Below are 27,977 nucleotides of genomic sequence, written 5' to 3'. Positions count from 1 at the left end.
TCGCCTGTCACTTCCTGTAGACGCAGTCCGGCAGCGTGAGCGTGCGGCGGCGCAGTTTGCGGCACGGGCCCTCCTCCAGGAGATAAGTCACATCGATTGCTGAGAAAGGAGACGAGAAGATCACAATGAGACCGCAGCTGGACACAGAAGAGACCGCGCGGAACCTCGCTCTGCGTGCGGCGGGGGATACATTGGAGATGGGGGAATGCGCTGCTGCAGTGTCAGAGAACGGCGGCCCCTTCGGCCGGAGCAGTCCCGCCGCGCTGCTCTGCAGCTCCTCACCGTTTTTCCCCGGGAGTCTCTCCAGAAGTCGCAGTAAGATCTGGTTGAGCTTGTCTCTCTGCGCCTGCTGTCTCTCCTGAGGGCCACGCATTTGGGGAGGCAGCGAGCAGCTCTCTTCCGCTTGGGACTCAATCACCTCCAAAGCGGAGAGCTCTTGTTCAGCCTCCTCGGGGGCAGATACCTCCTCGTTAGGCAGCAGCTCATCCATCAGGGGTGGGGGGTCCTCCTCGGGGGCAACGTCCCTTCGGGAAGGTTTGGGTTGCTCCGATTTCCATGAAGATCTACGTCGATTGTTGGAGGAGAAAGGAAAAGACGTGTTGGGTGACCTCTCGGCCGCGCAGACCCAGCCAGCAGGGGTAAGACAGACACTCACCTGCCCCCGTTCCGCTTGTAGTTGTCGGGCACGTAGTGAGGCTGCAAAACGAAACAAGCGAGGGTCAGGGCCGGGAGCAGGTTAGAGGGAACACGGACAGATCGCATCGGCCAGAAGCCGATCCCTGTGAATCTTACCGAGAAGTCCCTTTTTGGTGTCAGCTTCTTGGGGAAATGGTCGAAGGCGTAGCTTTTGGTGCAGACGGGGAAGCGGTTGCGGTGGATTTTGTAGAAGAGGTGGGCAGATTTATCCAGGCGGTAATCACAGATATAAACGTCTTGTTCCTTCACCCCCTTCGGCCTCCCTATAGAGAGAGAAAGGCATTGAACGAGGCGGCGGCGGATGACGAGCCCCGCCGCCGTGCGCAGGCGGTAGGAAGCGCGGGCTCACCCTTGCAGTATGTGTACAGATCCAGCACGCAGCAGGTGCCGACGACGGCCTCCAGGGGGATGATCTCGTACAGCGGCACCCGGAACAGCTCGTTGTGGTAAAAGCGGCGCGACGGCGAGTGGTGAGTCTCATGCGGCCGGAAGTAATGGTGACCAAATGCAAAGCGTTCGCCCCTGCGAGGGAGAGGAGGCAGTTAGTTCACCCCAAACATGCATGCCAGGTGACCCCGCGCACGCAGAGGACACGCGGGCCCCGCGCACACGGAGGACACGCGGGCCCCGCGCACACGGAGGACACGCGGGCCCCGCGCACACGGAGGACACGCGGGCCCCGCGCACACACAACGTACTTCTCGTTCTTCCACAGCTTCTCGAGGCGGAAGATGTCCAGCTTCTCACGGTTGATGTGGTTCAGCAGCCTGTATGACTGACGCACCGGCAACCCGTCTGGAGTCCGCCGACTGTCCCGCATTAAATACACACAGTCACCTGGACAACAAGGATGCCAAGAACACGTGCTGTCTTACAAGACACAGGACATCTGCAACATGTAACACGCTTCACACCAATGTACACGCAACACATGCACAAACCTTGACGCAGCAGAAGCTCATCTCGCAGAAGGCAAATGAAATAGATAAAACCCGGCTGTGCGTAATGAGGGCAAGGAATCATCGGGACCTCCTGCAAAACACAACCAGGGGTGAAAAAATGGGGGCCTTACTGCGCATTATCAGGACTGGTCAGACAGTGGCGGGTCTGTATGTAATGTAGGGGATGTGACCGCGTTATCAGGACTGGTCAGACAGCGGCGGGTCTGTATGTAATGTAGGGGATGTGACCGCGTTATCAGGACTGGTCAGACAGCGGCGGGTCTGTATGTAATGTAGGGGATGTGACTGCGCATTATCAGGACTGGTCAGACAGCGGCAGGTCTGTATGTAATGTAGGGGATGTGACTGCGTTATCAGGACTGGTCAGACAGCGACGGGTCTGTATGTAATGTAGGGGATGTGACCGCGTTATCAGGACTGGTCAGGCAGCGGCGGGTCTGTATGTAATGTAGGGGATGTGACTGCGTTATCAGGACTGGTCAGACAGTGGCGGGTCTGTATGTAATGTAGGGGATGTGACTGCGTTATCAGGACTGGTCAGACAGCGGCGGGTCTGTATGTAATGTAGGGGATGTGACTGCGCATTATCAGGACTGGTCAGACAGCGGCAGGTCTGTATGTAATGTAGGGGATGTGACTGCGTTATCAGGACTGGTCAGACAGCGGCGGGTCTGTATGTAATGTAGGGGATGTGACCGCGTTATCAGGACTGGTCAGGCAGCGGCGGGTCTGTATGTAATGTAGGGGATGTGACCGCGTTATCAGGACTGGTCAGGCAGCGGCGGGTCTGTATGTAATGTAGGGGATGTGACTGCGTTATCAGGACTGGTCAGACAGCGGCGGGTCTGTATGTAATGTAGGGGATGTGACTGCGTTATCAGGACTGGTCAGACAGTGGCGGGTCTGTATGTAATGTAGGGGATGTGACTGCGTTATCAGGACTGCTCAGACAGCGGCGGGTCTCTGTAATGTAGGGGATGTGACCGCGTTATCAGGACTGGTCAGACAGCGGCGGGTCTGTATGTAATGTAGGGGATGTGACCGCGTTATCAGGACTGGTCAGACAGCGGCGGGTCTGTATGTAATGTAGGGGATGTGACCGCGTTATCAGGACTGGTCAGACAGCGGCGGGTCTGTATGTAATGTAGGGGATGTGACCGCGTTATCAGGACTGGTCAGACAGCGGCGGGTCTGTATGTAATGTAGGGGATGTGACTGCGTTATCAGGACTGGTCAGACAGCGGCGGGTCTGTATGTAATGTAAGGGATGTGACCGCGTTATCAGGACTGGTCAGACAGCGGCGGGTCTGTATGTAATGTAGGGGATGTGACCGCGTTATGAGGATGTGGCTGTGTGAGTAAAGCTGTGAGTGTGAGCTCACCCTGTCCACGGGGCGCGGGTCACACAGCTCGCACAGATAGTGTTCCACGTCGGACGTCACACCCATGCAGTCACAATGCTGCCAAACCTGAAGGGCAACAAAAGAGGCTTCACGTCAGTGACACGTACCAAGAAAACAATGACATCACACCCCCAAAATGGTAAAAACGCGCTGCAGCTGGCACAATACTCTTCAGCTCATGTTACCTACTCCCCAATATCAGCCCCCAAGCCCCGCCCACCCTGCAGCTCTGCCCCGATATCAGCCCCACGCCCCGCCCACCCTGTACCCCCAAATCAGCCCCCCATGTCACGCCCACCCTGTAGCTCCGCCCCGATATCAGCCCCCACACTGGCAGTGTCTGCCCTTCGCTTGCCTGCCTTGTGGGGTATGTGTGCCAGGGGAGCGCAGGACGCCCTTACCATGCATTTCTCACACTGGATCATCAGTCCCTCGTCTTTATAGAGACCACAAACGCATCGAATGATATCGTCATCCTTCTCATGGCCGCCATCTTTGTCGCAAAGAGACGCTTCGCTGCTGTCAGCCTCGCTAGCCGTCTCGCCGACGATCTCATCTATTTGTGCAGCAGCCTCGTGGCGGGCGTTATAATAAGCCTTTCGCAGTCTGCAGACATCTCTTCCAATTTCCGACTTCCTCCCGTGGTATTTCTGCGCCAAAGAAAGCAGACTGTAAGCCCCCCGCCTCCGCAAAGCCCCCCCCAGCCTCCGCAAAGCTCCCCCCCAGCCTCCGCAAAGCTCCCCCCCAGCCTCCGCAAAGCCCCCCCCAGCCTCCGCAAAGCACCCCCCCACCTCCGCAAAGCCCCCCCCGTACGAATGTAAGCTCCCCATCACACGCGGACTCCGCGGCAGACAGACTCACCTCAGCGTTGCGAAAAACCTTCAACATGTCGGCATCGAACGCCTCAACCGTCTTGTAATATCCGGTGAGAATCTGCTTCTCGATAGTGAGCAGGTCCAGGGGGTCGGACACCTTCTCGTAATAATAGGGGTTTCTAGAGAGAATAAGCAAATCGGGCTTCAGGGACACGCGCTACTAGACTGCACGACGACGGTCTCTCCCCGGCAGAGAAAGCGTCTTCATCAAACTGTCTCCTAGACAAAGAGACCGCTGACCATCTAACACGGACCGGATGAACACGCGTATCACAGGCACACTCAATATCCTCAATAAGCCCCCACATATGACCTCAATAAGCCCCCACATATGACCTCAATAAGCCCCCACATATGACCTCAATAAGCCCCCACATATGACCTCAATAAGCCCCCACATATAACCTCAATAAGCCCCCCTCATATGACCCAAGTAAGCCCCCCTCATATGACCCGAGTAAGCCCCCCCTCATATGACCTCAATAAGCCCCCCTCATATGACCCGAGTAAGCCCCCCTCATATGACCCCAATAAGCCCCCCTCATATGACCCAAGTAAGCCCCCCTCATATGACCTCAATAAGCCCCCCTCATATGACCCGAGTAAGCCCCCCTCATATGACCCGAGTAAGCCCCCCTCATATGACCCGAGTAAGCCCCTCCCAGTGCAGCATCTACTTCAGGTTTAAGGGATCAGGTCACATGACCCACCGGTCAGGTTCATGCACCAGAGACACAGAGACTCGATGCAAACAGCAAACCCCCCGAAGCTCGTAGCCTCCGTGCCACTTACTTTTTCTTGGGTGGAAGACTGAGCAGAGGAGACACCAGGCCCCGACCGGAGGAATCTGTATGAGAAGATAAGAGCCGCGAGTGAGCCTGTGGCACATGGCACCAGCATTATGGGGGCACCCGATACCCCCGGGGAACACCCACCTTTGTAACAGATAATGCCGTCACAAATCTCTTTGAAGATCTGCGCCAGACGGGCCGTCCTTGCGACCTCGATGTTCTCTTCTGCTGCCGCTAATCGTCTGGTCCGAACGGAGCGCGAGGTCTGCAGAGCAGCAAACTGAGTCATGAAGACATCTGCAAAAACCAGACAAAGATGGCCGCTCGCTGCTGTCCTCTCCAGAGCAGAGGGAACGCAGAAAGCAGCCCCCGGCGCCCCGCTCACCAGACTTGATGTTACCGTCGTCCCGGCAGATGCCGTTCCAGCGGCTGTACAGAGACGCTTGATGGAGGTCGTTCTTGGCATCCTCGTGTCGCTGGCGGATCTTCTCCCAGTTTCTCACGAGGAAAACGTGATGCTTCAGCACAAAATTTCTACAAGAGACACGACAAAGAATGGCGTGTGAGGGGGCTACACTCAGCGGGGGGCGGCCGGCGGAGCACGGGCGAGCGTCCCTTACCTCTCTCTGTTTGACATGGGCTTCATGTGGAGCTGCGAGCTCAGCCTGGTCGGGGTCCCCACGGCGTCACTGCGATCTTCTGGAGCATGACCTTTCTGCAACACGGATAAATTAGTGATGTTTGGGGGATCTTCCGTCCATACGTCTGAAGAGAAGTCTTTGAGGAACGTGAAGGAGCATTCGGGGTCTAAACGACCCGACTGTGAATAGCCCCACAGGGCTGCAAACAACCCCCTGTCACAAGTTACCCTCGGCTACATTTATAATGGCGGACCCACGGCACCCAAAGCCTTCTTCACAGCTCTACGGAGACCCCACCGACGTATCACCAAAGGAAAAGAGGGTCCCCTTCTTTATGACACTGCCCTCAGCCGAGCTCTGCACCGGAGCAGGACTCGGAGTACAATAAGCCTTTCTCTCGCATTCATAAGACAACAGGAGGCAGCACTGGGCTGAGACGCCCCCTGGGGGTAACTGCCGCTGGCACATACCCTCTTGTTCAGTCTGTGCTTGGACTTGCGCTTCTCCTTGGAGCGGCCTGGCCTCCGGTGAGCACACAGCAGCTGGTTGGCCTTGTTGGGCTGCCCGTTCATCCTCTGGCTCTTGCCTCCAATGATGCCCCGGCACTTCTCAAAGCCACACTTGCAAAGTTGCTGGAAGGATTGAGAAGGATTTGTTTCCTGGCAGACACTAATCGGACCCACATTTCCGAGTATTTATGGAATATGCTCTCTGCCCCTATTTACAATAAGATAACAGGGTGTATACGGCCCAGCCTCCCAGCCAGCAGGAGAAACCTATGGTCCCAAGGAGGAGCCCATTACTGCCCATCGTGCTGAATACAGGAATACATGTTCCCGGCCTGCAGACATGTTCCCGGCCTGCAGACATGTTCCCGGCCTGCAGACATGTTCCCGGCCTGCAGACATGTTCCCGGCATGCAGACATGTTCCCGGCCTGCAGACATGTTCCCGGCAGAACAAGCTGCCGTGTTACCTGCTTCTCCGTATTGAAGGAATGGAAGTTGTAATCATAAGTCAGCTCCGTCCCTGCAGGCATATCCTTCAATGCGTACAAACCGATCCGGTACACGCCATTCACAGACCTGAATCACAACAAGACCCCTTAGCCAAGCATATGCACCAGTACCAAGCCTGCGCATGGTGAATACAGAGGTCATGAACCTAGATGGGATGGGGGGCATGTTGGTGCAGATGAGAGATGGGGGGCATGTTGGTGCAGATGAGAGATGGGATGGGGGGCACGCTGGTGCAGATGAGAGATGGGATGGGGGGGGCACGTTGGTGCAGATGAGAGATGGGATGGGGGGGGCACGTTGGTGCAGATGAGAGATGGGATGGGGGGACATGGTGCAGATGAGAGATGGGATGGGGGGACATGGTGCAGATGAGAGATGGGATGGGGGGACATGGTGCAGATGAGAGATGGGATGGGGGGCATGTTGGTGCAGATGAGAGATGGGATGGGGGGGCACGCTGGTGCAGATGAGAGATGGGATGGGGGGGACATGGTGCAGATGAGAGATGGGATGGGGGGACATGGTGCAGATGAGAGATGGGATGGGGGGACATGGTGCAGATGAGAGATGGGATGGGGGGCATGTTGGTGCAGATGAGAGATGGGATGGGGGGGCACGCTGGTGCAGATGAGAGATGGGATGGGGGGGACATGGTGCAGATGAGAGATGGGATGGGGGGCATGTTGGTGCAGATGAGAGATGGGATGGGGGGCATGTTGGTGCAGATGAGATGGGGGGGGCACGCTGGTGCAGATGAGAGATGGGATGGGGGGACATGTTGGTGCAGATGAGAGATGGGATGGGGGGACATGGTGCAGATGAGAGATGGGATGGGGGGCACGCTGGTGCAGATGAGAAATGGGATGGGGGGACATGGTGCAGATGAGAGATGCGATGGGGGGCACGCTGGTGCAGATGAGAGATGGGATGGGGGGACATGGTGCAGATGAGAGATGCGATGGGGGGCACGCTGGTGCAGATGAGAGATGGGATGGGGGGACATGGTGCAGATGAGAGATGCGATGGGGGGCACGCTGGTGCAGATGAGAGATGGGATGGGGGGGCACGCCGGTGCAGATGAGAGATGGGATGGGGGGGCACGCCGGTGCAGATGAGAGATGGGATGGGGGGGCACGCCGGTGCAGCAGACACTTGCCATTTCTGCATCTCGCAGTTGGGGTCACAGCTATGGTTTATGAACCGGGCCTCGTTTCCCATGCGGTAGCTGTCGATCACCATGCCGCTGTCTAAGCTCAGACAGTAATGGTCGCTGTGGTTGTGATACTGTTCAATCATTCTGTTCCTGCGAGGAGGCACAGGGTAAAACCAACATTACATACAAGCCTTCAACATATGCAGTCCTGCAATCACAAAAGCCTGATTTCACTCACAACGCAATGGAGACAACAAATCAAATACTGCTACAAAAAGGACCGCGCAGGATCGACCTGCACTCACCCGTAACCTACTGGGGGTCCTAAATAAAAGTCACCATAGAAACCATGAGAATTGCTGTCCAATCAGCAGGAATATTCTGTTGGTGGCTATGGTGATAAGATCACTTTTGCTCTTATTACACCGAAGAGCGTAAGAGGACTTTTTTCAAGACAAGAAGATATGCGCGGCAGCGGCCCCGACGGAAACGGACAGACTGTCTGGCCCCCCTGGAAAGAGCACACAAGCGGAGCCGGACTCCAGCGGGAAATGAACAGGCACACAAAAGTGGGGTTAATGTTTGAAGGGACCCCCGTGGCTCTTACCGGAACTCCTGCTCGCTGACCACCTCTCCCAGGTATTCAATGATGAACTGAGACGCTTTTAGGGGCTCCTTGGTGCGGATGCCCCAGCCTTTGCCCTCCGCCCGGAATCGCTCCAAACACTGGACCCATTCGTGCCTCTGGATCCGCTGGTTGTTGCATTGGTCACCACACGGGCATGTGTTTGGGGAACACTCTGCAAAAATCATGCTGTCGGGGCAGACATGTGGAAGCCGTTATGAGAGCAGCCATGTTCAATCGAGACAGGGGTCAATTAAACCGAGTCGCTCGGGTCACTTACCGGTTCAGACAGTCTTCTACACATCCCTTCTCTTCGCCGGCCTCTGGACTTTTGCAATTACACGTCGTGGCTTCATAACCGGAAAAAGGTTTAACGTCCACATAGACATCTTAAAGACAAAGCAAAGGCAGCTTCTTACCGGAGCACAGGGAGAAAACAAGGTTTGTAACAGAAAAATACTCATCATAACGCAGAATGAAGCAGAGGGGACACCGGCTCATCGTTTACGGGGGGGCAGATAGAAGGAGGCAGGAATTTACTGCGGGGTAAGAACTTACTGGAACGGATTTTCTTGTACAGCGGAACGTCTGGCTTCTTGTATAACTACGAGGATAGAGAGAGACAGACTCTTACATTCTCTTACATACGCCGGTATCATGGAGGGATCTCAGTAATCGTACATGGGGTCGGCACGCTCCCACCTTAACCCGTCTGCTAATTAACAAGCTATCTAGATCGGGTTAACTTTGCAAACCCTAAACGGGGCAAAACTTTGGATGCTCGACATAAACTTCCCCTCTGCACACGAGGAGCCCAGAGAAAGCCGTCGCTGGCCATTTATGTGAATTCTCACGGGGCTCTGTCTAAAAATGGAGCGAACATTAAAGGCCTGTTAGCGGCGGAGCGCGAGAAGCGACGGCAAGAGAGCTCCGGGATCCCAGGACCCCGTTCTCACAGAGACCACCGAGCTGCTTTACTTACCTGATTGTGCTTCCACTGCCAGAGAATATCGTAGGGAAGCTGGAAGTCGCTTCTTCGCTGTCTCAGGTACTTCCCTGTAACAAATGAGCAGAGAGGTGACATCCCAGAAGGAAAAGCAGCAAATACAACTCCAGCCCCTCTGCTAGATAAGTGCAAGCTGCAGCGGCGGGACAAAGCGCGAGCCACGGTAACGCGACGTATTCACAAGAAAAGCCATTTATAGTCATTAACTGTCAGCATGGACGTGTAGCAAAATTTGGGGATGTCACAAATTTGGACTCTGACCCCTCTGTTTCGGAGGCCGGGAAAACATGACTGTCGCCCCCCCCCCCCCACCGACTGCAACTCGGCATGCCAACCACCGGAAGGAAAAGCATCTTAACAACCAAGAGACTTTTCCCAGCCTGGCTTTTTGGCAGCTTCCAGGGAACAGCTCGGCTGCCGGGAATTTGTTTTCTATGCGATGAGCTAAGCGCGTGCAACAAAAGCCTCTTTCATGAGCTCCGGCCAGGAGCCAAAGAGACGCCGGGCGCTCCACACGTCAGAGAGCCGGTCCTCGCACGGAGACCGACGAGCTCCGGCCAGGAGCCAAAGAGACGCCGGGCGCTCCACACGTCAGAGAGCCGGTCCTTTACCCCAGCCAATGGATGGCACTGGGGGGGGGGGGGCATCCCTTTACCCCAGCCAATGGATGGCACTGGGGGGGGGGCATCCCTTTACCCCAGCCAATGGATGGCACTGGGGGGGGCATCCCTTTACCCCAGCCAATGGATGGCACTGGGGGGGGCATCCCTTTACCCCAGCCAATGGATGGCACTGGGGGGGGGCATCCCTTTACCCCAGCCAATGGATGGCACTGGGGGGGGGCATCCCTTTACCCCAGCCAATGGATGGCACTGGGGGGGTATCCCTTTACCCCAGCCAATGGATGGCACTGGGGGGGTATCCCTTTACCCCAGCCGAAGGAAAGCACGTGGGGAGTTTTCTAGCATGGTGCAAAGTTCCCGGATGCCAATTAGTGGGTTGCGATACTCACCAATGTGGATGGGGGCCGGCAGCAAACCATACTCGTGCTCTCTAGGGATATACTCCAACTTCTCCTTCTTCAGCTGCATGAGCCGACTCTTAGGACTGAAGATGAGAACAGGGAGAGACTTTACCTGCTGGACATGGCGTACGAGCGCGATACGTTACCCTTCCGTTCCCCACCGTCACTCACTCTAGTGCTTTGTAGACGTCAGAGAACAGTCCGGCCTTCTGGAACTTTTTCTTGGGAGGGCGCGCTGCTTTTTTCTCTCGCTGGATGACGGAGGCAACGTCCGGGGCAGGGACCCGGTCAGGGTTTTCATGGCTCCCACTAACCTCGTGAACCACAGGGCTGTCAGCCGTTACCATAAAACTACAATAAGAAAGAAAATAACGTGTAGAAACTACTCAAAAGGCTTCCCGTACGGTATAGAAGACGAATACGTCCAGACAAACCTGCTGCCGTCTCTGTACCGTGCGCTGTCCATTAGAGGCCCCTGCCGCTTGGTCGCCTGCTTCCTCTTCCAACCTCGCCCGTGTCCCTCTCGCACACTAAGACTCTGAACCACGGCCTCGATGACGTCAGTGACCGTGTCCGCCCCGACGGCCGCCGTGTCGGTAAGAAGCGGGGAGCCCTGCACGGCCTGTACGGGGAGGGCAGACTCCAGGGGATACTTCCGCGGCCTCCCCGGTCTCCTCTTCACAAAGTTATTGCCCGTACGCGACTGTCTCTGTAACTTCTTGGCTTTCAGAATCTTATTGACGTGGTCCATGTTTTTTTTGGTTGCCAGAATTTTGCCATAGTTGTACATCCTCCGGGCCTGTTTGTGCATGGCCTCCACCACGCTCCTCTTTAGGTGGTGAGGAGGAGGGCAGCTGCCAGAAAGCCGCCGGCCGTCAGGCGAGGGGTCTGCAGGGGACGCCGGGATCAGCAAGCTGTCCTGCTTGGAAAGGCTCTTTTCCCGGCTGTGCATCGTCGCAGCGCTGGGCGACGCGGGGAGCGACGCGTTAGCAGTGAGGACGCCCGCTGTGTCCACGCCGCCATGCTTTTCACCGAGTGCCGTGCGATGCGGCTGGCTGTCCGCGGACTCCTCCACCGATGACGAAAGTCTCCCTCCTCGCGAAGCAACCACCATCCCTGCGAGCGACAGAAAGCAAACCACGTCAGGCGTTACACGCGGGTACACGCGTCTGAGATAAACCGCGCCAGCATTGGCCGGCTCCAGATCTATTCGTGGCAGCACTCACATTCTGACAGCGGCTCCAAGGCTGTGAATTAGATCGCGCATGTTCCTAAGCTGGCTCAAATATTGCTCTCCTTGACCATAAATTCCAGCGCTGTATACAGTAATATATCCCCCCCAGCGCTGTATACAGTAATATATCCCCCCCAGCGCTGTATACAGTAATATATCCCCCCCAGCGCTGTATACAGTAATATATCCCCCCCAGCGCTGTATACAGTAATATAACCCCCCAGCGCTGTATACAGTAATATAACCCCCAGCGCTGTATACAGTAATATAACCCCCCAGCTCTGTATACAGTAATATAACCCCCCAGCGCTGTATACAGTAATATAACCCCCCAGCGCTGTATACAGTAATATAACCCCCCAGCGCTGTATACAGTAATATAACCCCCCAGCGCTGTATACAGTAATATAACCCCCCAGCGCTGTATACAGTAATATAACCCCCCCGCGCTGTATACAGTAATATAACCCCCCCCCGCGCTGTATACAGTAATATAACCCCCCCAGTCAGCATTGACAAAAACCTGGTTTCCCTTCATTCTGTCCCAATAAACTCCCTTTATCTGCAGACCTGGAGCCGCCATTACTGTCAGTCATGTGATTTTTGGGGTGAGCTTCCCGGCTCAGTTCCTCCATAGACTTTCAATAGTCAGGGAGTCCAACATGGTGATCAAGACTGAGTCATTCAACTGTTTCCCGCAGGCAGTATGATAAGGAGTCGCGGTGTTTAGTAGATCGGGGGTCAGATAACAGAGCGAGAATCATACAAACGGCTGATATGCAGCTGCCTGAAAACTTTATATTATGGGCAAAAACTACAACTGGGGTAAAAAAAGGAAACGATGCAATATTTGTGAAAATGTTTTAATCTGATGATACGACGAATAAACGTTTGGCCAGATGCTCCTTTACCCAAATATCAGACTAGGAGTGAATAATCCCTCGTGACGGCTCCCCGTTGTGTCGGGCACACAGCATGCAGAGATTACCGACCTGCCGGTGCCGTGCTCTCAGACGCCGTCCTTCTGCGCGACGGGCTCTCCGACGGCCTCAGGGTCCGCTCCTGGGGGGCTGGGGAAACGACAAAATGGAACAGACGACACTCCTGTGACTGTGTATTACACCAACCGTCAGGGGGCCTAAAGCCCCTGCTGTGTATTACACCAACCGTCAGGGAGCCTAATGCCCCTGCTGTGTATTACACCAACCGTCAGGGGGCCTAAAGCCCCTGCTGTGTATTACACCAACCGTCAGGGGGCCTAAAGCCCCTGCTGTGTATTACACCAACCGTCAGGGGGCCTAAAGCCCCTGCTGTGTATTACACCAACCGTCAGGGGGCCTAAAGCCCCTGCTGTGTATTACACCAACCGTCAGGGGGCCTAAAGCCCCTGCTGTGTATTACACCAACCGTCAGGGGGCCTAACGCCCCTGCTGTGTATAACACCAACCGTCTGGGGGCCTAATGCCCCTGCTGTGTATAACACCAACCGTCAGGGGGCTTAAAGCCCCTGCTGTGCATTACACCACCTGTAAGGGAGCCTAATGCCCCGGCTCTGTATTACACCACCTGTCAGGGGGGCCTAAAATTGAAGAAAAAAAATAAAAACACAACGTAAACAATTCTAATATGCATTGTTTAGAAAGGAGAGACCGCAGCGGCAGATGTGAAGCGCATTGTCCCTACTGCAGCCAATACGTGGAAGGAGACGTTGGGACTACTTTCTGTACGCCCTCTGGGACTACTTTCTGTGCACCCGCTGTCTTCTTAGGGCCCATGGGGAGTATATGGCGCATGCACAGAGGAAAGCTCTGTCGCCTTCTTCCACACATCGCAACCTTACATTTGAAGCAGGTATCTCCAATACAATTACGCGGATTAAAGAGCGTTCCCGTACCTCATGCTGGAAGTCATTCCCCAATAATGGAGGGGCTGCCCACGCCCGCGGTGTCTGCAGATGCGAAGCCAAGGTCAGTGGTGCTGGACAGACCCCCCGGGCAGCTTCTAGCTATTAGTAGCCCTGCGCATTAACCTGCCAGAATTGTATCCAACGGCTTATACTCAGCCCTTTCCCTTACGCCGGTCATACCACACACACGCTACACATATCCTGACGTGTGCTCGGCCCAGCGAGCCTCAGCCGCCGGTCACACATCGGATCCGGCAGCAGGAACCCCCCCCCCCCTCCACGGCTGCCGGGGCAGGGCACAGAACCAGCGGCGGATGATGATGATTAGCGGGCACCCAAACTCAATCACGGTGAGAATGTAGTGTCTCTTACCCCGATACTACGCCCCACACGCACAGAGAGAAGCAGAGCTTTCCTACCTGACACGCCAACGGGGACCCTTTCACCGGAAGGCGGGCGCTCCTTCCTCAGAGATCGATTGAAGGAGTTCTCAGCGGAAAAGCCCGGGCCGTCGTGTAGCGGCTTGCGTCCTGTGCCGGCCCTGCAGGTACCCATCGCACTGGCGAAGATGTTTGTATGTTCGTCGCCACCTGGCGGCTCCGAGCAGGGAGTAAAGCCACCGAGCGCAAGGTCCGTCGAGTCGTCAGAACAGTCTATCTGTAATGGAGTGTGCAAGCCCAAAGGCAGCGAGCCGCACTCGGACTGCTCCCTCCGTGACCACTGCTCATCTTTACCTAATAAACCTTTAGCGGGGGACAGGTGGGCACAGGACAGGTGACAGCGGTGCTTCTCTTTATGTTTGTACCGGTTAGCCATAGCCTCCTTCCCGAACTTGTAACGTTTTAAAGATTCCAAAACCGTCCTCGAGGAGCTGAGCCCGGACAACGGATTTAAGGGAAGCTGCGGCTGCTCCGCCGAGCGGTGCTCGCGGTGCTTGTGCCGGTGGCGGTGCTTGTGTTCAACCATCCAGCCGTAGGCCATTTCCGGGGGGACGCTGGGATAGGTGCTGACAGACAGGAGAGGCGTCCTGCCGGTGGCGAGGAAGGCCTCCTGGCGAAGCAGTTTGTGTTTCTTCTTGTGATACTTGGCGGGATTGAGGAGCAGATGTCCCGTGTGCACGTAAGACGGAGGAGGAAGAGGAGCGGTGAAGGAAGGTGACGGAGGAGGAGGAGGAGGGTAGATGGTTGGTGGGTACCTGCTATAATATCCTAGGCCAATAGGGGTGGCAGCGATGGGAGAGGCAGAGTAGGACATGCCGTACGAGGGATAAAAGCCGCTGCCAGACAGAGGAAAGCCAAGGCTGTGCATGAAAGGCACCTCGGCCATAGTTTCTCGCATTTTAGGGGGTCTCCCCCTCTTCTTCTTCAGGTCGGGCTTCCGGAGGTAGTGCAAGGGATCCAGCGGGAAGGTGGGATGGCTGTAGAAATGGTTGAAGTTGAGGCGGAATATGGTCGGCAGCAGGTCCCGAGGGATGTAGTGGTGACTACGATGGGTTATTCGAACCTCACTCAAGCGACCGATCAGCTCCTCAAGCTCACCCAAGAAGTCTGGGTCCTGGCGGCTGCGCAGCTGGGGGAACTTCTTTTTGCGTTTCCTCTTTTGCCTCTTTTTATCGTAGCCAAGGAAGTCGTGGCTCCTGTGCTTGCACTTGTGCTTGTGCTTTTCTTTAAGGCTACTCAAGACCGCCGAGTTCTCCGGGGGCAGCAGAGAGAGGTGCTCAAAAGAATGGCGCCGCCGCTTCTGCCCGCAGAGTTTCTCGGCTCTGTCCGAAGTGCTGTTATTGTCGGTTCCGATGCCGCTGTCGCTCGGAACGGTCTCGTCGCTGTGCGACTCGCTAATGGGCGAAGGAGTGGCTTCTTTAAGCAGGGCCAGGTCGCTCAGGTGGGTGGGAGAATTTGGCAGCACAGCAGGGGGAGACGACTGTCGGCTCTCCTTAGAGACTTTCCTCATAGCGAGCGTTTGAAGGAAGCTGCCCTGCCTGGAATTCGCGTGTAAATACGGCAGCGAGCTGGGCTCTACGAAGCTGGCATCACTGCCCACCGGGCTCTGGGCACCACTGGCTCCGCTAACGGGAGAAGGAAGGCTGTCGGGACTCGACGTTGCCGGAGATATTAAGGGCGGCCCGGTCTGACTTGCCACGCTCGTCGTTTGCTGGTTGGATTTTTCCAGCGAGTCCGCGCCGGGAAGGGAATCCAACATGGCCTTGGGTTTGCGTCCTCTCCTCTTGCCTATGTAAATAGTCCCCTTCTTGCTCACGTTTATCTGCTGGCCCAGCTTGGAAGTAAACGTGGCTGCGAGGGTGCAGGCGGCTCCCGGCAGCTTGGACGGGGCTTTCCCTGGGCTCGTTTGCTCCGCTGCGCTGGACAGGATCTGGTTGAGAAGCTTCTTCCTCTTTATCGTCTTCATCTTGTTTATCTTGCAGATAATGGTTTTCACCATTTGCCCGTTGCTTTTCTTGGTGGATTTTCTGTCTGGCTCCGAGCACGCGACTTTTGAGCGAGAAGGCTCCAGATCCTTGGGATTTGAAAGCTCGCCGCTTTTAGGTCTGTCCCCGGCAGCAAGCGTCACGTCTGGGCTATCCGCGCAGACAAAAGGGGCGACGGAGAGAAGCGGCGGAGTCCTGGTTAGCGGAGGTGCCAGCGCCCTCCGAGGACGGCCTCTCTTCCTAGGCGTATTTTGCTTCAAAGAGGGCATCTCCACCTCGGGCTGGAGAACCGGGGGTCCCTGGTCTTCTTTCGACGAGACAAATTTGGAAGTTGGAATTTTTAGAGCTCTTTTAGGCAGACCGTCCAGGTGAGGCATGTCTTTGCTTCCAGAGCTTCCTCGCTTGGGTTTACGACCTGCAAAGGCGTCTTTAGGACAGTACGCGGCGGTGTAGGTTCTATGGGTACCATAAAGTCGTTGTGTTGTTAACTTAGAAGGAGGGCGTCCCGTGTCAGAAACGCACGCTTTGGACAGTGCTGTTTTAGCCACTTGGCCCAAAAACGGTATCTGCCCCATACACTTTGCCGGATTTGAGTGAGAAATGCGCTCCACGAGGCCGTGCACCGGAGGCTCTCTCGATAACTGCCCTGGGCTCTTGGACACTACTTTAGTCCACCGGGGCCGTGTCCCTTTCCTCTTTTTCAGATGTCTCGCCTGGGCAGTTGCATTCACATTTTGGGCGCTGTGCATTGTGTTGTCCGCCGCGCGGCTTAACTTCAGCAGCTGCTTTTTGCGAAGGAGACTCGCGAAACTGACGATGGAAGGGTTTGTTTTGTGGATACCCGGTGCCACCGGCTGGATGGGCTTTTTCTCCGGTACATGGGCTCGGGGGGGCAAATGAGTTCTGGTAATATCATTTTTAGATTCTTTACAACCCTTATTGCACGTAAAAAAATCAGAGTCCGCGCTGCGATGAAAGGTTCTGTGTTCGGGAACACACTGGCTCTTGTCGCTGGCTTTGTGAATACATTCCACCTGATCGGGGGCAGAGTTTAAGTGCAATGAATCGGAGGGACAGTTGGGGGTATTCACATTGGGGCTTCTGCTAGAGGATGTCAGACACGTTGCTGGCGCCGGCGAAGGCAGGTTCCCCTCGCCGATGGCACTGAAAGGCGACACCGCAGTGGACGCTTCCGATGCGACACCCGCTCTATAGTCCAAGGAAGTGCAATATACAGGGAGCGGCTTCTCCTGCGCGCTGGCATCAGGGACGCCTCTCTCTCCAAGCAAAGGCTTCTCCTGCGGGAGGGAAGTCCGCTCACCGAGAACGTCCTCACCGGTGCCTGTCGTCTCTTTCCCGACGCCCGACTTCTCCAGGGTGCTGCCCTTGGCTCGTCGTACATTGCTCCTGTCAAAGGTTTTGCTGCTCATCTTATTGGGTAAAAGCTCTTTTTCAATGACCTCCAGGGAGCCGCCACGGACAGAGGAAGAGGTCTTCGAACGCTCTAAAGCAGGACGAACAGTCTCACTGGTAGAAGCCCCATCTTGGGGGAGCGCAGCGTGACAGGCCGAGCCGCTTTGTCTTTTGGCTCTGTTCTTGGAAGACTTGGAAGGAGGGCAGGTAGCTATGAGCTGAGCGAGCTTCTCGGTCACGCTGGTGCCGTTGGCTGGCGCTCTGTCCTTTAAGTCAAGGTCTATTTTATTAACGGGCGCGGATAACGAAGTCTTAGTCTGAGCCGTTACTTCCGAGTGCAAAGGTGAAGAGTTGGCAGAGCTGGAAAGCTTGTCTTCCCGCGAAGGATGTAAACGCTCCCCCTTTTGACAGTCAAGCTTCGGGTCGTCTCCAGAGGCCTTGCGAGCTTTGGAGGCATCCTAAAGGAAACACAGAATTAGAAGCTGAACGCACAACTTGCAAACGTCACAGCCAAGACAGTTCTGTTTTCTCAGGGATACGAAGACCACCCCGCGGAGCCCCCCGCACCTACATCCTACGCTACCTGTTGCAGAGTAAGAGACGCCGTCCTCCCGTCACACACAGCTACAAGCCACGCGATGACCCCGCTGCCTTTACTAGGGCTCGCAGGCCTTGGGACGAGCGGTCTCTGTTTTATTAAATTAAGGAGGCATTTTCCACGTGAGTGCGGGGCGCGCGTGCCTGTCTGAGCAGCACCGAGCCGCCGGAGGGGATGCTTTTGTACAAGTGCTTTCATCCAAAGAGCGAGCGATTGACAAACGCCTGAGTGGAGGGTGAGATCATTAGCCTCACATTCCATTCCAGGGATTACCTCCAGCTGGCTCCCGGGGGAGCTCTGTTAGCTACGACAGCCAATCAAACGCAGCTTACAGAAGAGTCAAACTCTGCTCAGGGAGAAACAGAAAGAAAATGGTAGAAAGGGGAGGGGAGGGGAGGGGAGGGGAGGTGACGAGCAGCCGCCGCCGACAGACCCAGAGACACTGCAGCCCTGGAGCGTTACTTCCCCCGCTCTCCACGCTCGGGTACTGCAGCTGTCGGGGAGGCTCTGCGCGTGGCTGTGTACGGCACTGTTTACTCACACGGCGGCCGCAGGTTAGGGAAATAGATGTAGGCCCGTGTCTGCTCTCGGGAGGGGAGATCATGGCTGCCTGCTTTGTGCACGAGCGATGAGGGCGAAAAAACCACCAGTATAGAGGAATGCGAAGCTTAAGCGGAATTTGCATAACAGCAACGGCTGCCATGGAGAGCCTGGGCTGCGAGCCAGCGCCACACTGCACTCTCCCCTCCGGCACCCTGCCACACTGCACTCTCCCCTCCGGCACCCTGCCACACTGCACTCTCCCCTCCGGCACCCTGCCACACAGTGCCACACTGCACTCTGCCACACAGTGCCACACTGCACTCTCCCCTCTGGCACCCTGCCACACTGCACTCTCCCCTCCGGCACCCTGCCACACTGCACTCTCCCCTCCGGCACCCTGCCACACAGTGCCACACTGCACTCTCCCCTCCGGCACCCTGACACACAGTGCCACACTGCACTCTCCCCTCCGGCACCCTGCCACACTGCACTCTCCCCTCCGGCACCCTGCCACACAGTGCCACACTGCACTCTGCCACACAGTGCCACACTGCACTCTCCCCTCTGGCACCCTGCCACACTGCACTCTCCCCTCCGGCACCCTGCCACACTGCACTCTCCCCTCCGGCACCCTGCCACACAGTGCCACACTGCACTCTCCCCTCCGGCACCCTGACACACAGTGCCACACTGCACTCTCCCCTCCGGCACCCTGCCACACTGCACTCTCCCCTCCGGCACCCTGCCACACTGCACTCTCCCCTCCGGCACCCTGCCACACAGTGCCACACTGCACTCTCCCCTCCGGCACCCTGCCACACAGTGCCACACTGCACTCTCCCCTCCGGCACCCTGCCACACTGCACTCTCCCCTCCGGCACCCTGCCACACAGTGCCACACTGCACTCTCCCCTCCGGCACCCTGCCACACTGCACTCTCCCCTTCCGGCAACCTGCCACACTGCACTCTCCCCTTCCGGCAACCTGCCACACAGTGCCACACTCCACTCTCCCCTTCCGGCACCCTGCCACACTGCACTCTACCCTTCCGGCACCCTGCCACACTGCAGTCTCCCCTTCCAGCACCCTGCCACACAGTGCCACACTGCACTCTCCCCTTCCGGCACCCTGCTACACAGTGCCACACTGCACTCTCCCCTTCCGGGACCCTGCCACACTGCACTCTCCCCTTCCGGCACCCTGCCACACAGTGCCACACTGCACTCTCCCCTCCGGCACCCTGCCACACTGCACTCTCCCCTTCCGGCAACCTGCCACACTGCACTCTCCCCTTCCAGCACCCTGCCACACAGTGCCACACTGCACTCTCCCCTTCCGGCACCCTGCTACACAGTGCCATACTGCACTCTCCCCTTCCGGCACCCTGCTACACAGTGCCACACTGCACTCTCCCCTTCCGGCACCCTGCTACACAGTGCCACACTGCACTCTCCCCTTCCGGCACCCTGCCACACAGTGCCACACTGCACTCTCCCCTTCCAGCACCCTGCCACACTGCACTCTGCCACACTGCACTCTCCCCTCCGGCACCCTGCCACACAGTGCCACACTGCACTCTCCCCTTCCGGCACCCTGCCACACAGTGCCACACTGCACTCTGCCACACAGTGCCACAATGCACTCTCCCCTCCGGCACCCTGACATCATGGTCCCTACCCGCACCCTGCCCCAGTGTGACAGTCTAACCCACGGTCCATCCCTGGTATCCTGCCACCAGCACAGGCATCCCCTTCTCTTCGCAGACACTCCCTTTGATGTATTATATATGTGACACCAGCAGAACCCCTATATCTGTGTATGACACCGTAACATAGGTCACCTATATTTGAGCACCAATGCCTCTCATACCAAGAGACTTCTGGGAACACAGAAGACTGCAGCTTCCTAGTAAACATTGTCTGGGTTTAAACAGACTTTATTGCAGACACGCTGGTAAAACAGCCCGTGTTCGGCTCCCCAGTTCTGCTTCGGACAGCACTTGTGTCGACGGCTTACTGGCCTGTCTCGCCCCGGAAGTAGGGTCTACACACTCTGCCCCCTCACTGCCCACCATACCAACCCGCTTAAGAGGGTCAATGGAAGCGCCAAAGACAGCTCGGAGATAGCCCACATTCCTCAGACGGGCCCTAATTACCAGCTCGTGGCCGGACAGTCTCCTGTACATCCGTCAGACTCCTGCTCATAGATTCCCACACTCGCTCAACAAGAGCAAAGCCGCCCAACGCAGCAACGGGCTCAGTAACGCTCAATGCATAAAAGGCCGCAATGTCACTAAACAGGGTAGCTATGCAAAGCTCCATTTACTGCTAAGCGTGAGCCCCTTCTGCTATTGAATCTTCATAATGATAACACGACCGGCCAATAGGAGAGATTCTCTGTGACCGGTCCGCCCAAGCTCCCGGAGAGCTGGAGGAAGAGGCACAAAGCTCCAGTTACCCCTCAGGAATCAGCCGAAAGAGTCCATGGCGCCGCTCCATCACCTGCTCTGGCGAATAAAGCTGGATGGTAACTTTAGCAGTTGGCGTCCTGTACCTGGAAAGGTGCGCCATTCATTGTTGTGGCTTCCTCGGTCCTCTGAAGGAGATCTCGTCTTTCAACATCACCCAATCACCTCTAATGCACAATTCGAACACACGCACCAACAAACTCCCGCCTGTATCCTTCCACTGAATTAGGTCAGCCGTCACCATGGAAACCACTAGGCAAAGCACACAGGATACAGACTATTGCTAAAATGTCTTCATCACAGCTAAAAATACCAGTATCTACCGACAGCACGGCAGAAAGACTGGAGAGAAGTCTACTACGCTAAGGGTTAAACTATCCCATTGTCAAGCCTCAGGGTTACACGCTCCCATATCCCCCCATATCTCAGGGTTACACGCTCCCATATCCCCCCATATCTCAGGGTTACACGCTCCCATATCTCAGGGTTACACGCTCCCATATCCCCCCATATCTCAGGGTTACACGCTCCCATATCTCAGGGTTACACGCTCCCATATCCCCCCCATATCTCAGGGTTACACGCTCCCATATCTCAGGGTTACACGCTCCCATATCCCCCCATATCTCAGGGTTACACGCTCCCATATCTCAGGGTTACACGCTCCCATATCTCAGGGTTACACGCTCCCATATCCCCCCCATACCTCAGGGTTACACGCTCCCATATCCCCCCCATACCTCAGGGTTACACGCTCCCATATCCCCCCCATACCTCAGGGTTACACGCTCCCATATCCCCCCCATACCTCAGGGTTACACACTCCCATATCCCCTCATACCTCAGGGTTAAACGCTCCCATATCTCAGGGTTAAACGCTCCCATATCCCCCCATATCTGAGGGTTACACGCTCCCATATCCCCCCATATCTGAGGGTTACACGCTAACATATCCCCCTATATCTCAGGGTTACACGTTCCCATATCCCCCCATATCTGAGGGTTACACGCTCCCATATCCCCCTATATCTCAGGGTTACACGCTCCCATATCCCCCCATATCTCAGGGTTACACGCTCCCATATCCCCCCATATCTCAGGGTTACACGCTCCCATATCCCCCCATATCTCAGGGTTACACGCTCCCATACCTCAGGGTTACACGCTCCCATACCTCAGGGTTACACGCTCCCATATCCCCCCATATCTCAGGGTTACACGCTCCCATATCCCCCCGATATCTCAGGGTTACACGCTCCCATATCCCCCCCATATCTCAGGGTTACACGCCCCCACATCCCCCCATATCTCAGGGTTACACGCCCCCATATCCCCCCATATCTCAGGGTTACATGCTCCCATATCTCAGGGTTACACGCTCCCATATCCCCCCATATCTCAGGGTTACACGCTCCCATATCCCCCCATATCTCAGGGTTACACGCTCCCATATCCCCCCATATCTCAGGGTTACACGCTCCCATATCCCCATATATCTCAGGGTTACACGCTCCCATATCCCCCCGATATCTCAGGGTTACACGCTCCCATATCCCCCCCCCGATATCTCAGGGTTACACGCTCCCATATCCCCCCCATATCTCAGGGTTACACGCTCCCATATCCCCCCCATTTCTCAGGGTTACACGCTCCCATATCCCCCCCATATCTCAGGGTTACACGCTCCCATATCCCCCACATATCTCAGGGTTACACGCCCCCACATCCCCCCATATCTCAGGGTTACACGCCCCCACATCCCCCCAAATCTCAGGGTTACACGCTCCCATATCTCAGGGTTACACGCCCCCATATCTCAGGGTTACACGCTCCCATATCCCCCCCATATCTCAGGGTTACACGCCCCCACATCCCCCCATATCTCAGGGTTACACGCCCCCCACATCCCCCCATATCTCAGGGTTACACGCTCCCACATCCCCCCGATATCTCAGGGTTACACTCTCCCACATCCCCCCATATCTCAGGGTTACACGCTCCCACATCCCCCCGATATCTCAGGGGTACAGGCTCCCACATCCCACCGATATCTCAGGGGTACACGCTCCCACATCCCACCGATATCTCAGGGGTACACGCTCCCATATCCCCCCGATATCTCAGGGGTACACGCTCCCATATCCCCCCGATATCTCAGGGGAACACGCTGCCATATCCCCCCCCATATCTCAGGGTTACACTCTCCCATATCCCCCCATATCTCAGGGTTACACGCCCCCATATCCCCCCGATATCTCAGGGCTACACGCGCCCATATCCCCCCGATATCTCAGGGCTACACGCGCCCATATCCCCCCGATATCTCAGGGCTACACGCGCCCATATCCCCCCGATATCTCAGGGTTACATGCTCCCATATCCCCCCATATCTCAGGGTTACACGCTCCCATATCCCCCCATATCTCAGGGTTACACGCTCCCATATCCCCCCATATCTCAGGGTTACACGCTCCCATATCCCCCCCATATCTCAGGGTTACACGCCCCCATATCTCAGGGTTACACGCCCCCATATCTCAGGGTTACACGCCCCCATATCCCCCCCATATCTCAGGGTTACACGCTCCCATATCCCCCCATATCTCAGGGTTACAAGCTCCCATATCCCCCCCATACCTCAGGGTTACACGCTCCCATATCCCCCCCATACCTCAGGGTTACACGCTCCCATATCCCCCCCATATCTCAGGGTTACACGCTCCCATATCCCCCCATATCTCAGGGTTACAAGCTCCCATATCCCCCCATATCTCAGGGTTACACGCCCCCATATCCCCCCATATCTCAGGGTTACACGCCCCCATATCCCCCAGATATCTCAGGGCTACACGCTCCCATATCCCCCCATGTCTCAGGGTTACACGCTCCCATATCCCCCCATATCTCAGGGTTACACGCTCCCATATCCCCCCATATCTCAGGGTTACACGCTCCCATATCCCCCCATATCTCAGGGTTACACGCTCCCATATCTCAGGGTTACACGCTCCCATATCTCAGGGTTACACGCTCCCATATCTCAGGGTTACACGCTCCCATATCCCCCCATATCTCAGGGTTACACCCCCCCATATCTCAGGGTTACACGCTCCCATATCCCCCCATATCTCAGGGTTACACACCCCCATATCCCCCCGATATCTCAGGGCTACACGCCCCCATATCCCCCCGATATCTCAGGGTTACGCGCTCCCATATCTCAGGGTTACGCGCTCCCATATCCCCCCGATATCTCAGGGGTACACGCTCCCATATCCCCCCATATCTCAGGGTTACACTCTCCCATATCCCCCATATCTCAGGGTTACACTCTCCCATATCCCCCCATATCTCAGGGTTACACGCCCCCATATCCCCCCGATATCTCAGGGTTACACGCTCCCATATCCCCCCATATCTCAGGGGAACACGCTCCCATATCTCAGGATTACACGCCCCCGATATCTCAGGGTTACACGCTCCCATATCCCCCCGATATCTCAGGGTTACACGCTCCCATATCCCCCCATATCTCAGGGTTACACGCTCCCATATCCCCCCATATCTCAGGGTTACACGCTCCCATATCCCCCCATATCTCAGGGTTACACGCTCCCACGTCCCCCCATACCTCAGGGTTACACGCTCCCACGTCCCCACATACCTCAGGGTTACACGCTCCCACGTCCCCACATACCTCAGGGTTACACGCTCCCACGTCCCCCCATACCTCAGGGTTACACGCTCCCATATCCCCCCATACCTCAGGGTTACACGCTCCCATATCCCCCCCATACCTCAGGGTTACACGCTCCCATATCCCCCCCATACCTCAGGGTTACACGCTCCCATATCCCCAATATCTCACGGTTACACGCTCCCATATCCCCCAATATCTCACGGTTACACGCTCCCATATCCCCCCATATCTCAGGGTTACACGCTCCCACATCCCCCCATACCTCAGGGTTACACGCTCCCATGTCCCCACATACCTCAGGGTTACACGCTCCCATATCCCCCCCCCCATACCTCAGGGTTACACGCTCCCATATCCCCCCCCATACCTCAGGGTTACACGCTCCCATATCCCCCCATACCTCAGGGTTACAGGCTCCCATATCCCCCCCATATCTCAGGGTTACACGCTCCCATATCCCCCCATACCTCAGGGTTACACGCTCCCATATCCCCCCCATATCTCAGGGTTACACGCTCCCATATCCCCCCATATCTCAGGGTTACACGCCCCCATATCTCAGGGTTACACGCTCCCATATCCCCCCATATCTCAGGGTTACACGCTCCCATATCCCCCCATATCTCAGGGTTACACGCTCCCATATCCCCCCATACCTCAGGGTTACACGCTCCCATATCCCCCCATACCTCAGGGTTACAGGCTCCCATATCCCCCCCATATCTCAGGGTTACACGCTCCCATATCCCCCCCATATCTCAGGGTTACACGCTCCCATATCCCCCCCATATCTCAGGGTTACACGCTCCCATATCCCCCCATATCTCAGGGTTACACGCTCCCATATCCCCCCATACCTCAGGGTTACACGCTCCCATATCCCCCCATACCTCAGGGTTACAGGCTCCCATATCCCCCCCATATCTCAGGGTTACACGCTCCCATATCCCCCCATATCTCAGGGTTACACGCTCCCATATCCCCCCCATATCTCAGGGTTACACGCTCCCATATCCCCCCATATCTCAGGGTTACACGCTCCCATATCCCCCCCATATGTCAGGGTTACACGCTCCCATATCCCCCCATACCTCAGGGTTACACGCTCCCATATCCCCCCATATCTCAGGGTTACACGCTCCCATATCCCCCCATATCTCAGGGTTACACGCTCCCATATCCCCCCCATACCTCAGGGTTACACGCTCCCATATCCCCCCATATCTCAGGGTTACACGCTCCCATATCCCCCCCATATGTCAGGGTTACACGCTCCCATATCCCCCCATATCTCAGGGTTACACGCCCCCATATCTCAGGGTTACACGCTCCCATATCCCCCCATATCTCAGGGTTACACGCTCCCATATCCCCCCATATCTCAGGGTTACACGCTCCCATATCCCCCCATACCTCAGAGTTACACGCTCCCATATCCCCCCATATCTCAGGGTTACACGCTCCCATATCCCCCCATACCTCAGGGTTACAGGCTCCCATATCCCCCCCATATCTCAGGGTTACACGCTCCCATATCCCCCCCATATCTCAGGGTTACACGCTCCCATATCCCCCCCATATCTCAGGGTTACACGCTCCCATATCCCCCCATATCTCAGGGTTACACGCTCCCATATCCCCCCATATCTCAGGGTTACACGCTCCCATATCCCCCCATATCTCAGGGTTACACGCTCCCATATCTCCCCATATCTCAGGGTTACACGCTCCCATATCCCCCCATATCTCAGGGTTACAGGCTCCCATATCCCCCCATATCTCAGGGTTACACGCTCCCATATCCCCCCATATCTCAGGGTTACACGCTCCCATATCCCCCCATATCTCAGGGTTACACGCTCCCATATCCCCCCATATCTCAGGGTTACACGCTCCCATATCCCCCCATATCTCAGGGTTACACGCTCCCATATCTCCCCATATCTCAGGGTTACACGCTCCCATATCCCCCCATATCTCAGGGTTACAGGCTCCCATATCCCCCCATATCTCAGGGTTACACGCTCCCATATCCCCCCATATCTCAGGGTTACACGCTCCCATATCCCCCCATATCTCAGGGTTACACGCTCCCATGTGCTTCCAGAGGAGTTGTGTTGAATAAACCTCAATGTGTCCGCTGCCTCCTGCTCTGTCTACACATAATGCTATAAATGCTACTTTTTTTTTATTGTTTTTGATTTTTTTTTTTGTTTGATAAAAAGATCTACAAATGCAATTTGAAAATATCATTTAGTAATAGAAACTCAGAAGCTGCCGGTAGTCCAGACCCCAACGTCACGTCTAGTCTATAAAGACTCAAACCTTAATCAGTCCTCAATCTCATCTTAGATTCACGAGCCAAATGCCCATCAGCCCATGAATTAGTTGTCCACTTAAATTGTAAATAGCAATTACCTCTTCTGTCGGAAGCCGATTACACAGGGAGACGCACAAGGCCCGGCCCCCGAGCCACCGTGATAGTACAGGGAAGAGTATGTACGGGACGTTTGTACGCACGATACCGCGCCACAGCTTAGGCTCAGTCCTGTGCTGTGGGCCGAGGAACCGGCTTCGGATTTGGTTCTATGAATGAAGCCACCTTTCTATTAGCGCTTACGCTTTAACCGCTGACTCCCAGGTTTCCTGCAGACGCTTTTGATTTTAATGTGAATGAAGCCACGTTTCATGGCCTTTCATTGGCTGATGTCTCACAAGTGACCTCTTTGAACCGTGGAAGGTTCACCCGGGATCATGCGAGGATGTAATAGAAGACAGCTCAGTCTTTTTGTCGGGAAAGTGTTTCTTAAGACGATGGGTCTCTAAACACCTCGTGTTACACTTGTCGCTCATATATACGGTTAGCGGGGGCCGAAGGTTTCTCACGCAGTCAGAGCTGGATGAAGCCATTCAGTAAATCTCGCTCTGTCCCCCTGAACAGTTTATCATGCGAGCCGTGGATATGTATTTGGCCTAATCTGACATTTCTGTACAAGAATTACAGAGGCCACGTAATCGCGGCTCGACTTTAAAGCATGCGCGGCCTGGACATACTCAATGATGGCTGTACCAGCCCCCGGACACGTGATCTCTACCTACCTGTTTGAGGGAGATCGGCTCCCTTCTGTCCTCTGGCATCTTCCCGCCCTTGGGGGCCCTCCGCGTATGTTTGATGCTCGTTTTTATGGCGGGACGGCAGACATAATTCTCCAGGTTCTTTGGAGGCTTTTTAGTTCTCTTGGCCTGAAGACCAATTTTTAGTTTTAAGTTGCCCTCCGAGAAGTTGGTCTCTGTGACGGAGAATTGCTGTGCTGCGTCTGCGGTGGAGCCGGCCTGCGCGCCGTCGGGCTCCTTCCCGCTGATCTCTTGCGCGGTGTCTTTCTTGCCTTTCACGACATAAGAGGGTTCCACAGGCCTTTCTGAATCAGATCCTCCTCCTAACATAGCAGTATTCCTATGGTCCATCACAGGCTCGTGCAGCCTTTCCCACGAGAAAC

General features: G+C 55.8%; 1 protein-coding gene across 1 annotated transcript; it reads right to left on the bottom strand.

The window, feature by feature from the left end:
* Positions 1-7: 7 nt before the first annotated feature.
* On the bottom strand, positions 8-27,924 carry LOC149283215 (histone-lysine N-methyltransferase ASH1L-like). Its single transcript, XM_089497839.1, has 27 exons — positions 27,580-27,924; positions 13,750-17,630; positions 12,421-12,506; positions 10,599-11,310; positions 10,366-10,503; positions 10,183-10,277; positions 9,147-9,220; positions 8,723-8,768; positions 8,445-8,553; positions 8,147-8,353; positions 7,543-7,689; positions 6,344-6,452; positions 5,839-6,000; positions 5,348-5,442; positions 5,113-5,261; positions 4,872-5,024; positions 4,729-4,783; positions 3,923-4,055; positions 3,463-3,711; positions 3,041-3,127; positions 1,638-1,728; positions 1,395-1,533; positions 1,046-1,218; positions 793-959; positions 656-696; positions 283-563; positions 8-99 (listed from the first exon to the last, which is right to left on the bottom strand). Exons 1-27 carry the CDS (start codon positions 27,922-27,924, stop codon positions 8-10), a joined length of 8,016 nt encoding a protein of 2,671 aa, XP_089353965.1.
* Positions 27,925-27,977: the final 53 nt, after the last annotated feature.

The sequence above is a fragment of the Sceloporus occidentalis genome, unplaced genomic scaffold (genome assembly GCF_023333645.1).
Source record: "Sceloporus occidentalis isolate IW3139 unplaced genomic scaffold, rSceOcc1.0.p SCAF_108, whole genome shotgun sequence".
NCBI lineage: Eukaryota > Metazoa > Chordata > Lepidosauria > Squamata > Phrynosomatidae > Sceloporus > Sceloporus occidentalis.
The sequence above is the reverse complement of the archived record's forward strand: the minus strand, read 5'-3'. Positions and strand labels throughout refer to the sequence as shown.